This window comes from Cervus canadensis, chromosome 14 (genome assembly GCF_019320065.1).
Source record: "Cervus canadensis isolate Bull #8, Minnesota chromosome 14, ASM1932006v1, whole genome shotgun sequence".
Classification (NCBI taxonomy): Eukaryota; Metazoa; Chordata; class Mammalia; order Artiodactyla; family Cervidae; genus Cervus; species Cervus canadensis.
In genome coordinates this window covers 42,867,476-42,881,844 of record NC_057399.1, presented here as the reverse complement: position 1 = coordinate 42,881,844, position 14,369 = coordinate 42,867,476, and the positions used below count along the sequence as shown (strand labels likewise).

The window sequence follows — 14,369 nt, the reverse complement described above, 5'->3', positions numbered from 1 at the left end:
AAAAAAACGTAAAGGGTGAGGGAAGGTATAGAAAAAAAAACACTCTTAAACAATGAATAAGTCAAGGAAGAAATCACAGAAAAATTATAAAATATTAATACTTTAATATAAACAAAAACACCACATAACCAAACTTGTAGAAAGCAGTGACAGTTGTGCTCACAGAGAAATTTACAGCTTAAATGCCTGCATTAAAGAAGAACGGTCTCAAATCAATAATCCAAGCTTCCATCTAAGGGAAGTGGAAAAAGAAGAACAAACTAAACCCAAAGCAAACAAAAGGGAGGAAATAATAAAGATGTGAGCATAGATAAATACAGGAGAGAATAGAAAAATAATAGAGCAAATCAAGAAAATCAAATCTGATCCCTTGAAGAGATCAACAAAATTGACAAACCTGAACTAGACTCACTAAGAAAAGAAAGATTAACAAATTACTAAAATTAGGAATAAAAATAGAACATTACTACTGATTTGGAGAAATAAACAATTCTAAGAAAATGAACAACTTTGTGTCAATAAATTAGATAACCTAGATGAAAAAGACAAATTCCTAGAAACACATGAACTATCAAAACTGACTCAAAAATAAAACTTGTATAGATCTATTATAAGGGAAAAGCAAGAGAATTCCAGAAGAACATCTACTTCTGCTTTACTGATTATGCAGGTCAAGAAGCAACAGTTAGAATCAGACGTGGAACAACAGACTGGTTCAAAATTGGGAAAGGAGTACGTCAAGGCTGTATATTGTCACCCTGCTTATTTAACTTCTATCAGTAACCTCAGATACGCAGATGACACTACCCTTATGGCAGAAAGTGAAGAGAAACTAAAGAGCGTCTTGATGAAGTGAAAGAGGAGAGAGAAAAAGCTGGTTTAAAACTCAACGTGCAAAAAACGAAGATCATGGCATCCAGTCCCATCACTTCATGGCAAATAGATGGGGAAACAATGGAAACAGAAACAGACTTTATTTCCTTGTGCTCCAAAATCACTGCAGATGGTGACTGCAGCCATGAAATCAAAAGATGCTTGCTCCTTGGGAGAAAAGCTATGACCAACCTAGACAGCATATTAAAAAGCAGAGATATTACCTTGCCAACAAAGGTCCATCTAGTTAAAGCTATGGTTTTTCCAGCAGTCACGTATGCATGTGAGAGTTGAGTGCCGAAGAATTGATGCTTTTGAACTGTGGTGTCAGAGAAGATTCTTGAGAGCCCCTTGGACTGCAAGGAGATCCAACCAGATCCTAAAGGAAATCAGTCCTGAATATTCATTGTAAGGACTAATGCTGAAGCTGAAACTCCAATATTTTGGCCACCTGATGTGAAGAACTGACTCATTGGAAAAGACCCTGATTCTGGGAAAGATTGAAGGCAGGAGGAGAAGGGGACGACAGAGGATGAGATGGTTGGATGGCATCACTGACTCGATGGACATGAGTTTGAGCAAGCTCCGGGAGTTGGTGATGGACAGGGAAGCCTGGCGTGCTACAGTCCTTGGGGTTACAGAGTCAGACACGACTGAGCAACTGAACTGAACTGATTACAGGGAAAGAGATTGAATCAGTAATCAAAAAACTTTCAACAAAGAAAATCACCAGACCATACTTTACTGGTAAAATCTACCAAAAGTTTAAACAATTAACACCAAACTTTTTCAAACTCTTCCAAAAAATTGAAGTGGAGAGGCTACATCTTAACTCATTCTATGAGGACAGTATTACACTGAAACCAAAGTCAGACAGTGATATCATGGGAAAACTACAGACCAATATTCCTTACGATCACAGATGCAAAAATCCTCAAAAAATACTAGGAAGCCAAATGCAGCAGTACAGTCAAATGATTATACTCTACATAATGAAGTGCTATTTACACCAGAAATGCAAAGGTGGTTTAGCATATGTAAGCCAATCTATATAGTACACAACATTAAAAGAATGAAGGTTGAAAGTAAAAAAGATTATCTAATTTGAGGCAGAAAGAGCCTTTTACAAAAATAACAACACTCTTTCACGATGAGAAAACTTCAAAAAACTAGAAACAGAAAAACATTTCCTCACTCTCATGCAGGACATCTATGAAAAAAATAGATGTAACATCATATTTAATGATGCAAAACCAAAAGCCTTCCCTATAAGATCAGGAACAACATACAAGGACATCTGCTGTCATCACATTATCTTATGGCTAGGACTGCAAGTTCTAGACAGACAATTAGATTTAAAAAAAGAAAGGAAAGGAAAGGAGTGGGGAGGAAAGGAAAAGAAGAAAGAAAGAAAGGACACCCAAATTAGAAAGAAGTAAGTAAAACTATCTTTTATTTATAGATATCATAATCTTATATATAGAAAATCATAAAGAATCCACACAAAAAATTATTTGAGCTAATAAATTCAGCAAAGTTGCTGTATACAAGGCCAATACACAAAATCAGCTATATTTCCATACACTAGCAATTAAGAACCAAGAAGTGAATTTAAAAATAATTTCATTTACAACAGCATTTCAATGGATAGAATAATGAGGAATAAATTCAAACAAGGGACAAAACTTGTACACTGAAAACTATAAAACACTGTTGAAAGAAATTAGAGATTTAAATAAATGGGAAGACATCTCATGTCATGAATTGCAAGACTTAAGACAGCAATTCTCCCCAAATTTGATCTAGTAAATCTAATTGAATCACTACTAAAATTCCAACTGTCTTTTTCAGGCTGAATGGGGTGGGGAAGGCAGTTTGGGGGAGAATGGATACATGTATATGTATGGCTGGGTACCCTCACTGTTCACCTGACCATCACAATATTGTTCATCAGTTCATCAATACAAAATAAAATGTTTAAAAATTTTAAAAAATTGAAAAATGATCCTAAAATTCATATGGAATTACATGGCACCCTGAAAAGTCAAATCAATCTTGAGAAAATAATAAAGTTGGAAGACTCACATTTCTAGATTTCAAAATTTACTACAAAGCTACAGTGATCAAAACAGTGTGGCAGTGATATAAAGATGAGTACAAATATCAATGGAATAGAATTGAGATTCCAGCAATAAACTTATTCATCTGTTGTAAAATGATTTTCACTAAGAGTACTAAGGTTACTAATGGTGGGAAAGAACAGTCTTTTTAATACATGGGGTGTTGGGACAATTGGACATCCATGGAAAAGAATGAAGCTGGATCCTTGCATCACACCATATGTAAGAATTAACTCAGTGTGGAGCAAAGACCTAAGTGTAAGAGTTAAGACTATAAAAATCTCTGAAGTAAACTTAGGGGGAAATCTTCACAACCTTGGATTTGGCAATGCATTCTTAGATATGAGACCAAACATGATCAACAAAAGAAAAAACCTGGACTTCATCAAAGTTAAAAACTTTTGTTCATCAAAGGACACTGACAAAAGAGTCAAAAGACAATAGCAGAATAGGCTAAGGGGGTATAGAAGTGACTACTTAATGGTACTGGGTTTCTTTTGGGGATGATAAAAATACTCTAGATTAGATATTTGTGATTGTTGAATAGCATTATACATATATTGAAAGCCACCAAATTGTACATTTTTTAATGGTTTAAATAGTGATTTCTTTTAACTTTCAATAGTTATGGTTTTTCCAAAATACAAAAAGTAGTTCAGAATTCAACTAAACAGAAGTGTGTATTAAAAAATACACATCATGAAAAGTTGTAATAATTTGTATATCTTTGTCCTAATTTTCTTAACCCCAATAACTTGAAATTAGTCCAAAAAGGTTTCCTAATAAAAAGTTAGCTTCTGGTATACATTTAAAACAGTCATAAATTAAATATATTTAAATTCAATTAAAATAAAAATTTCTATTTCTTTGAAAAAATATATGCTTTTAAATAAGAATGATGGGCCTTCTTTATTTAATACTAGTGTCAGTCCCAAATAGGGTTTTAAAAATCATAAACAGTCAACTGCTGTGCATAATACAGTTTTAGTATTTGAAAAGTTGAATGTATCAAATTTAAAAATGAACAAATACCATAAAAATAATAGCTTCTCTTAAAAGCAATTATGTTTAGTTTAAGTTATTTAAAGTACAAGAAAATAATTTCTACATGAAAGTTCTTTTTATTTGATTCTTGTGTTAGAAGTTAGTATTAAAATTCAATTCATCAGGTTAAAAATTATTTTTATTCCAGAAAACTTGGTGCATACCTTGAAAAATATGTGCCTAAAAAATCTGAATAGCTATGTTACTTGACTATGTACAGTAAACTGTGCTAAAGAGCTTGGATGTAACCACAATCATTTTTACCACACAATGGGATAGCCCAAACCCTCCTTCTGTACTACTCTTAGCTTCTCCAAGAAATACAATGCACTAGACAGCCCACAGTGGCCAGAAGAATAAACCTGCAAGCTCTGGCCTGAAGACAGATGGGCTGCACCTCCCTGAGAACTTCAGAAACGACCCGCTGGGTCTCCTCCTTATCACCCATTTGTTCTCTCCCACACTTTGTAGAAAACAGAATTAGTCCAATAATCAGTTAGCCTTTCCTAAAATTTCATGTCAAGCTTGAAGAGTAATTGTAATTTAAAATCACTATATGTACAGAAATTTGCAAAATAACTATAACATCTAAAGGGGGGGAAAGCCATATAGCAAAAGTAAAACTACAGTGGTTGTAGGCCAATTCTACAGACATCTTTCTTTCTATATGTTAAAAATCAAAAGAACTGGAAATGAAGAACTCCATGATTATAACTGTCCTGTTGCAATCAGTCTTTATCATACTTAAAGATATATTTTGCCATTCTCACAACAAAAAGTAAGGTATGACATTTAGATTTCACACTGGTGATGGGTTTTGTCTGATGTCAAAGTCCACGTCCAAGACAGCTGCTATCCAACATTATTTTCCTCTGTCTGAGGAGATGACAAACAATTGGGTTTCAAAGGCAATATTAACTGCTATAGAAAGATATGCCATGTACATGACATAATTTATTTTTCCTATCCAAAGTCTCACCATATACTGAAAAAACAAAATATTTGAAACTATGAATTCTCCTCCTTCTGGTTTAAAATATTTAGCCAGTTAGTATAGTTTAAATATGATCACATCAAATCCAAATATGCTAGAAATCTGAAATTTAGGTTTGTAGGAAAAAAGATATTTTGGTTAGATTTTTTTCTAACCAATATATGATGTCTCTCTCTACATATATGCGTATATGTAAATAGGATAGTAGGTTTAAGAGTGCTGAGAGGGACGATGTGCTAAGTTACTTCAGTCATGTCTGACTCTTGGCAGCCCCATGGACTATATAGCTCACCAGGCTCCTCTGTCCATGGGATTTCCCAGGCAAGAATACTGGAGTGGTTGCCATTTCCTCCTCCAGGGGATCTTCCTGACCCAAGGAGCAAACCGGTGTTTCTTACATCTCCTGTATTGGCACGCAGGTTCTTTACCACTAGCACCACTTGGGACAGTGTGTTCAAACATTTTATCATAATGAGACATGATGATACCTTAATCACCTCTAATTCAGTGAGCAAAGACCACAAACAACTCAAGTGCAATTATACTAGTTTGGAGAAACCACTATTTTCATAGTTTCATCAAGTACATAAAGTGAATTCTGAAAAAAGTCATGCAATATAGCATTGTCCAATACAAATTTTCAGTCATTTGAAAGGATCCTTTTGTTAACTTATTTCTAAAGAAAGCTACAAAATGAATCAAAGTACTTTGTAGTTAATATTGATAAAATTAATGACCAGGAGAACTGTATCATAATACAAGCTGAACAATATTGAAGAAAAATTATAGTACCTTATGAAGCATATTTTCTACTGTTCTCATATGACTAGCAACACATTCTTTGTCTCTAGAAACAAAATAAAGATTAGGTATTAGTAAAACCCAAACCCTACAGTAACTGTCATTCATTTTAGTGTTAAGTCACTGTTACTGAAAAATAAGGGTTGGTTTTCACTGTACTCCTTCTAAAAGTGTAAAACCCAACCATATTCACTGGTATATTTTCATATTTAACTCTTCAGTTATATTGCCTGCCATAAATTAAGAGGTGAGAAAAACCTTATGAATATCTTCAAAGTTAAAAAAAGAGTGAAAAAAGAAATCATGATTACATAATTGATATACAATGTGTTGAAAAGGTTAAACTTGCATTCTTTTAGCTTCTAATGAAAAAGACTTTAGAAATATTAATGGTGGATATAAATGGCCATACTATGCACAATAATATTTTCCCTTTGACAGGTTTTTTGTGCTATAATAATTACACAAAAACCCTTTATGGCCTTGACTAGAAATATGCAAATTTACTATTCTCTTCTCTAGCCTTGTATATTGAACTTAGCTTTTACGATGAAATTAAAAGTTTAGATGGAAATGCTGAAACAAAATTTTAATGGTGAATTACAAATTAAAAACTATAAATAATGTATTAGCTCTCCAAATTTCAAATTAGCTTTTTTAGTGTTATTAAGAATATGTGCCCATGGTCACAGATCTCAGACACGACAAATTCCTGAATTACCAGTAGTATTGTGAAGATGCAATATGAATCTAGAGGTTTTATAATCTTGTTTTCATTAATCTTCGAATTTTCAATGCTCTAAGACATACTAAAAATTACCCATGCTACGATTCTCATTTGACATGAGAAAACCAACTGAAAAATGACAGCAAAAAACTGATTCAGTCAGACTTATATTTTTAAAAAATGACAATTACATATACCCAATATGGTAGCACAGTGTTATAGAGCTTTATAATTATTCAAATATGTACTGGTGGGTATTCAAACATGCCAATATCGTGGCGCTGTGTAAACTCATTTTTTTCATTATGTGTGAGCAATATCCCAAGCCATCTGACAAAGCTGTGGATATTCTAGGATTGCAAACTGCTTGTTTTGTGATTTAGTTTATAGACTACATTCATATTTCATGCTATGCTTAAGAACAGAGTTTGTCTCCAAACATTTTTAAGTTGTATTTACATATTTGTAAAAATATATATATACACATACACACATGTGTATACCTGTGTGTTGCGTACTTGCAAGTACAGGAATCAAGAATTTTTCAAATTTAGAAACAGTGAGTGTATTAAAATTAGATGTTTCTTTAACCTATAAATAGATTTTCTTTAAGTCATGCAGTTTGTAAAAAGGGTTGTCTTAAAGTACTCCATGAAATTTGATGTGGGGAACAAATAAAAATACCCAAGAGAACTGTTCAATTTGAACTTCACAGTGTATGTGAACTTGATTACCTGGTAAAACGAAAAACACTCCTATCACATTTACATAGTTGCCCACTCTGAAAACTGCCTAATTTTCTGTATTTAACATATTTGAATATACAGCCATAAAATTAAAAGAATTTTCCATGATCAGTATGCTTTTACTGCACTTAAAAAATGCTATAATATACATGTTGATTATATACTAACATTTCTTTATGAAAATATGACTTGCAATATTAGAATATTATAATATATGCAGAAGCAAATTTGGAAGGCAATGGGACAGAAAGGGTTGACAAATATATGATACAGAAGCTACTCAAAACTTTAGAATAAAGTGTCTTATAGGTTAAGAGTCATATGTTAATGAAAATCTGGTTTCAAACAAGTTAACACTACAACAGAGCCTAAAATATACAACATCAGTGGTTATACAGAAACTTATTCTTTTCTAAGGTTTCTCAATAAAATATACATTTAGTATGTTGAGTTAAGAGTTTTCTCTTTTTGAGGATATATCAGAGAATTTCAAAGAGAGACAGCTGTACTTTTGTTTTCTAACACTGTATTATCCAGGGCTAAAACCCAGAGCATGAAAGTAAGAATTGATCTTTTGTCTGTTTTAAGTGATCTCCCTAAGGTCCAAATGCTCACTTGGCTGCCATGCGGAGGGCACTCTCTGCATCATGGATGTTCTCCTCCAGTCGACGCTTGTCCTGCTCCAGCTGGGTAAGATGTCTATTGAGCTGACGCAGAGATTGATCTTTTCTTCTCAGCTCCATCTTTGCCTCGGAGAGACTCTGCAAGCAGACAGAAAACAGAGTTACTTGTCAGCCCCGATAATTAACTTCAATTTATGCCATAGGCTATTAAACAAAGAAAGATACGGACTGACTGAGAAGTAGACTTGGGTCATTACACATCAAGGTTTAACAAATTTTTGGCAAAAATTTTACATACGTGCTAAATAGAAATGATAGAAGTGAGAAGGTTCGGAAAAATGTTTAGCTGCAAAATACAACTCTATTTTATTTTTTAAAATACTACAAGGCGAATGCATTCTTTTCTTGGTAAAAATATCTGATTATTAAAAACCTCAGGTTACATTTTCCTTTAATGACAAAAAATAAAGATCTCAATGGAAAACGCACATGAAATTTAGAATCTGTGCAAGAACTATCATATGGCCAAAGTGTGTGTGTGACTGAGAGGAAAGTGGATTAGGATACCAATAAGAGAATGGGGAACCCAAGATTTAAAACCATCACTGCTATCTTTATAAATGCATCTGTAACAGATTGCTATATACATCTCGGTGAAAGAACAAACTGGATTCCAAAATAAAATTTACTCATTTCCCATTAAAAAAAAAACTCTCATGTCAGAGATAACACAAACCTGATCAACATTTCAACAGAGAGTTATAAATAATACTTGCATTTGTTATTATAAAAACAGTCCATAAATATTTTCCTAGTCAGAGAAGTACAAAATTTGTTGATTGATGTTTGTTTTGCTATGTGCTTTAATCTGAAATATTCACTTAGGACAAGTTTCAAGATACAAGAGTACAACTTCATCTTGGAACTAAGGCTAAAGGTTTTAGAAACTTGTAAGTTAAAGGAGCATTTTCTTATTTTAAACTCTAGGATGTAAAACAATATAGGGATCAGAGGATCTCTTAGCATTGAAAATCTGCTCATTCCTCTGCCTATGAAATTTCTAGAATATGAGCTTATCAACCAATTTTTCCATTAAGTTTGTTGGACACTGAGCTATATAATTGAATGTATACACATATTTTTGCTTTTTTCTAAGAGTTTAGCCACACATTAACATTCACAACCATGCTTCAAATACCCAGTAAAGAACAACCAAAATGCAGTAATTTCATGTTTAAAACTGTTCTAATAGTATTATTTTAATGCACTCACAATAAAATAAAAAACTCAAGCTGCCTGCATGGGGCTAAAACAATTAATTCACTCTATAAACACTGTGAATTGAAAGCAAAACCAATAAGGTATTTTTAAACACTAAAAAAAAATTTTAATTCAGTATTTTACTTTTCAAACAGTCAAGCTGCATGCTGTCAGACAAATACAAGTCATAAACTAAAAATAAGCAAACTATGATTACTTTTTAGACATTATGTTTTATTTAAAATCTTTAGTAGTAACAGATCTTCAAGAATATCCCACTTTGGAAGTAGTCACTGATTCAAGCCAACTTTTAAAAGACAACAAAAAAGAAATTTGAAAAGCCGTGCTAAACCTACTTAGTCTGTGCCAATGTTAAGATATTTAAAGGCACTGAAGTATCATGAGATTTCTTTCTTTAAAAAAATAAAACCCACTTGAGTCCTTTTAAAGTCAATATTTCTGACATCTTTCAGGTAATAAAAAAAATGCTATTTTTCAGATGTGAAGATAAAATTAATGATCCACCACCAGTTACACATAAAGCTTGAGTTCTTTTTCCAACTGAAATAATAGAATGTGCCAATCCATTCAAATTCTCTTGCTCAGTAATTCTTATGACTAGAGGTGTATATTTGTGAGGGACGTTCAGGATATTGATTCCAGTCTTGTCCAGAGTGAAGCTCACTGGTCCAATCTAAGGGAACCCATGACCTTAAAATCACTATAAAACCACACTTGACTTTTCAGCAATTCTATGATACCCTTCCAAAGAAGATATAACTCATGGAATTAGAATCTCCACTGTATATCTAAATCTACCAGTTTCCATTAGCTTTCATCTCCTTCTCTCAGGTGCAAGGTCAGGGAGCCACCAAAGTCTCCTAAAGCTCTCACTACGTCAGAGGTACAGCTGAATAGTTTACTCTAAGACTAAACCTACAGACAACAAACAAAAAATGGCAGAAATAAAGTGGTATGAATCATACTTCTTTAGTGTAAAAATGAAGAGATAACGGTTTTTGAAAAGAGAATAATCGTTTATATAACTTATGGACACAGGAGTCTCATTTTAAAGAGCTGAGGAAGATCACAATGCAGTAGTATGTCTTTTTACTGATATCCACATTTTTGCCTTTGATGGCAAAAGTAGAATCCTTAAAAACCCTAACACTGAGCTTGTAAAAAAGAAAAACATATGTATATGTGTGTGTACATATATATATGACATACACATATGTATTTACACCATTTATAAAATATATTATAGATACATATAAAGTTTGAAGTTCAGCTTTTCTTTACTCCTGTTCAGATTTATCTAATTAAAACCCATGATAAACTTCACAGACTCTAATATTTCCAACCGAAGGACTCAAACCAAGAAGGTGTGCCTCTGGGCAGCAAGGCAACAATGATAAGCAGCAGGTTAGCCACTAATTTCTCTACCGGGTAGATTGTGAAAGTGTGATGTTCTGATATCCAAGAAACTGTTCAGGAGAGAATAGGATAAATCAAGTTTAATAACTCTGCTCCTAATTGTTCCCCCAATGCTCAACTCTAATTACGTGGAGAACTCTCTTGACTGTCGCCTGATATTAAGTTGTTGGAGGCTGAGCCTGGAACAGCAAGATAATCAATAAACATTTAGTGGGGAGAAGAATGAAGATCCTGTTAAGCAGTGGGAACCTGCAGCACCCAAAGCCCTTCTGCTCATGAGAAAACCTATGGGACAACCATCGTGATTGCAAAGCAATAATCCAAAGCACTGTTTTTAGGCCTTGAGGCCTTTAGGCAACAGTACATTTGAGGAAAAGAGGTTAACACGGTCACCCTAATTACAGCCCACTTTCACATACTTCATATATAAGCGAAGACAAGCCAATTAGGTAGAAAGGAAGATAAGGGAAGTTTTATTTGTATACTAATTAAACCCCTGATGAAATTAAAGGAAAAACATACAGCTCTGTAATTGTGTCTGAGAAAGGTCACTTCAGGTTCAGTTATCAGAACAGCACAGCCTTGAGATATTTCACTTAATCCACAATACAGCCCTCATTTTGTACTCAGGTCTTAATATTTACAAAAAAAAAAAGAAAAATTCAAAGCCTGATACTGCATTTATCTTTAAACTACATTGTGAACAATTCTAGCTATTAGAAAGTTAATGCTAAATATAACAAAAGTTTAAAAGGAAAAATATCACCTAGACAAGAACCAATGCTGCAATATTATTTATCAAACATTCTGAGTTTTCACTTTAAACCCAAAGTGTTTTAAAGCAACTATTTACAACAGAATCCCAAGCTGACTGTATTTCAAAAGCTATTATGCAAGATATTTATTGTATTTCTTTTAAGATAATGATGTCATTGCTCACGTATACCTCTCATAGTCCAGAGGGAAAAGCCAATGCTTTCACTAAAATACTATTATAAGATATTTTTATATCTAGCTATTTTCCTAAGATGGTGATGAAAAGCAATGTGTCACTAATGAAAGATGGCAGGGTAAGTATGGATACCAATGAAGTAGTTAAGTACAGAGAAAGCTCAGGGGCAGAATATAGGAGATGTGAATATTAAAATACCAACATGTTTTTCAAAAGTCTGTTTTCTTATCTACAGTTTCTGAAGTTTCTATAATCAAAATGTTACCACTAAATAAGAACACAAATCATTTTCTTAAGTCATACATAATTTCATACTTACTTCTAAAGTTATAAACATTTATTACACTTAACAATTTTTAAAAAATTAATTGTGAATATAAATTGAAATTCTATTACTTTGCACCTATGAAAACATTTTATACAGTGGAATGTTTAATACCATCTTTATTGAGATATAATTCACAAGCCACATAATTCACACTTTTAAAGTGCAAAATTAAGTGGGTTTTATTATATTAACAAAGTTGTGCAACCATCACCAATGGAGGTCTTTTTTGAAGAGAAGTTCTTTAAAAAAAAAAAAAAACTTATCAAAACAATAGGGCAACCTAAATATAGTATATCTCATTACCTCACAGCTAGCTCTAATTTTAAATGACACAAGATATACAGAGTTTAAATTTTGTTCATTAACAGTTTCAAAAGTATAACATTTATAACACGAATTCCCTGAATTAGAATACTTGATTAATAAATGTGGTATTTAGTACAAAAGTTAGTTACCTGAAAGAATGTACAAAAATCTCCAACTATTATTCCTGGATGTTAAGGGAATCATCTAACATAGCTCTTTCTCATAAGTACACTACTGTTCTGCCTTAGACCATTACTCCAGCTATGAAGACCAAGCCCCAGGAGATTTCACTTTCATAGATTTTCTTTTGTCTAATGGGAAATATCTATGGATCCACATTTCTACAGACTAAAAGCTAATGGCTTTTTCAATTTGGTAGAAAAGTTAGTCATACAAAATGTAAGACCAGACAACAACACAAGTGTTAAAAAGAACAAAGCTACATTTCCTAGGTAAAGAAAAGAACATCTGTAACATTTTTTTCTAAAATTGTACTACTGTCCCACTGTAATTTTGGAATAAACATTCCTAGATTTGTGATGAGTTAGGTAAAATATCTCAAGGCATTAAAACTCATGTTGGAAAAAGAAACAGCACCGTCTTCTGCCCTACCATTATAATATGACCACAAGAAAATCATATTAATCAAGAATTAGTTAGCTGTTGGGTGGGTCAAACTATGCAGACTGCCACAAAAAGTATAAATTTAAAATGATACAACCACCAGATTTATAATTGGGTACACAAGTTAGGGATGAAACTAAAGAATGACATATTTTATAATAAAGCTTGAAAATCTGTGAGATAAGCAACTAGAGAATTTACAATAAGTATATAATAGTAAAAGATGTTGGTATGTAGTAAAATTAATATATGAATAAATTTTAGTTTGGGTATTCTACATTTTATATGGATAATTTGTATTAAAAGTTCTGCAGTTTTAAGTTATCTTCTTAAGGACATTATCTTCTAATATTTTCTAATAATAAACTGATGCAAAACATAGGTGATGTTAATAAACCAAAGCTAAAGATCAAATAACTTACCCACTTTGGGAACAAATAAATAATAGCCGTTATTAGAACTCACATGTCTAGTAAGACACAGATGTCAAAGTGTCCTATAAACTGTAAAAGGCTACATAAATTTAATATGCATAATTAATATAACACTTAGACTTCTACATGTAGTGTTATTACACAGTCTTCTTTAAATCTCTCTATAGCAACTTATGAGTTTCTATTTTAATTTTACATCATCATCCTTTACACACAAGCATTATATAAACATTCATAAATTGTTTAAAGTATTTCTATCACACTTGAAAAAGGTAAAATAACATCAACAAAAAGATGTAAAAAAGTCACTTTAATAGAAGACCATATGGTAGATGATTTTCAAAAAATGGAGCAGACAAGCAGTGAAAATTCACCTTCAAAATTTCAAAGTATGCTATAATGTTTTGCTGTATGCTTTATGACTATTGGCACCACATTTCCACATGTTCCTTTGAAAACATCCTCCTAAATTCCATCAGTATAAAAGGAAAAAAGTTAATCCTGTCCAGTAAACTCACTGAAAATGATCAGTAGTAAAATATAGTGGAAAGGAAAAGAACCTCATAAAAGTGTTCAAAACATATTTAACACCATTTGTTCCATGCCTCACAGAGTACTACAAAACTCTGGGAGACGAAGTGTGTTAGATAATAATGAGGTAAACTGGTAGAGAAATTGTTAAGACACTTTAAATGACAAAAAAAAAAAAAAGGGAGGATAATAAAGAGAATTACGAGAGCCTTCTCAACCGGAAAATACACTCAGAAAAGCAGAGGCAAGTGGCAGCTAGATTTACTGTGACGCACAGCATGTAAGCAGTAACGTGGCAGTAATGTCTTCTCAGAATATAAAACAAACTGCTCTTGGCCGCACGACAGACCTTAGGAGACAGAAACTAGCTGCAGGTGACAACCACCATGATGCTGCTCTAATAAAACCAACTCTTACACGGCCTCTATGTTGTCCCAGCGAATAGCTAATAAATAAAGGGATGGAATACAGTAAGTCCCTCTGTTAGATTTTATCAGCTACGTACTGCTCAGCAGGTTTTAAAGACTTCACCCAGCTGACAGTCCTTAGTTATGTGGAGGTCCAAAACT

At 32.9% G+C, this 14,369-nt stretch overlaps 1 protein-coding gene across 1 annotated transcript in view; it reads right to left on the bottom strand.

Moving 5' to 3' along the window:
* The window catches only part of CCDC171 (coiled-coil domain containing 171), a 322,272-nt gene that overhangs the window by 120,567 nt on the left and 187,336 nt on the right, over nt 1–14,369 (bottom strand). Inside the window, 2 exon segments of the mRNA XM_043486967.1 lie at nt 5,824–5,878; nt 7,921–8,066. Of these exon segments, the coding sequence (XP_043342902.1) occupies nt 5,824–5,878; nt 7,921–8,066 (201 nt within the window).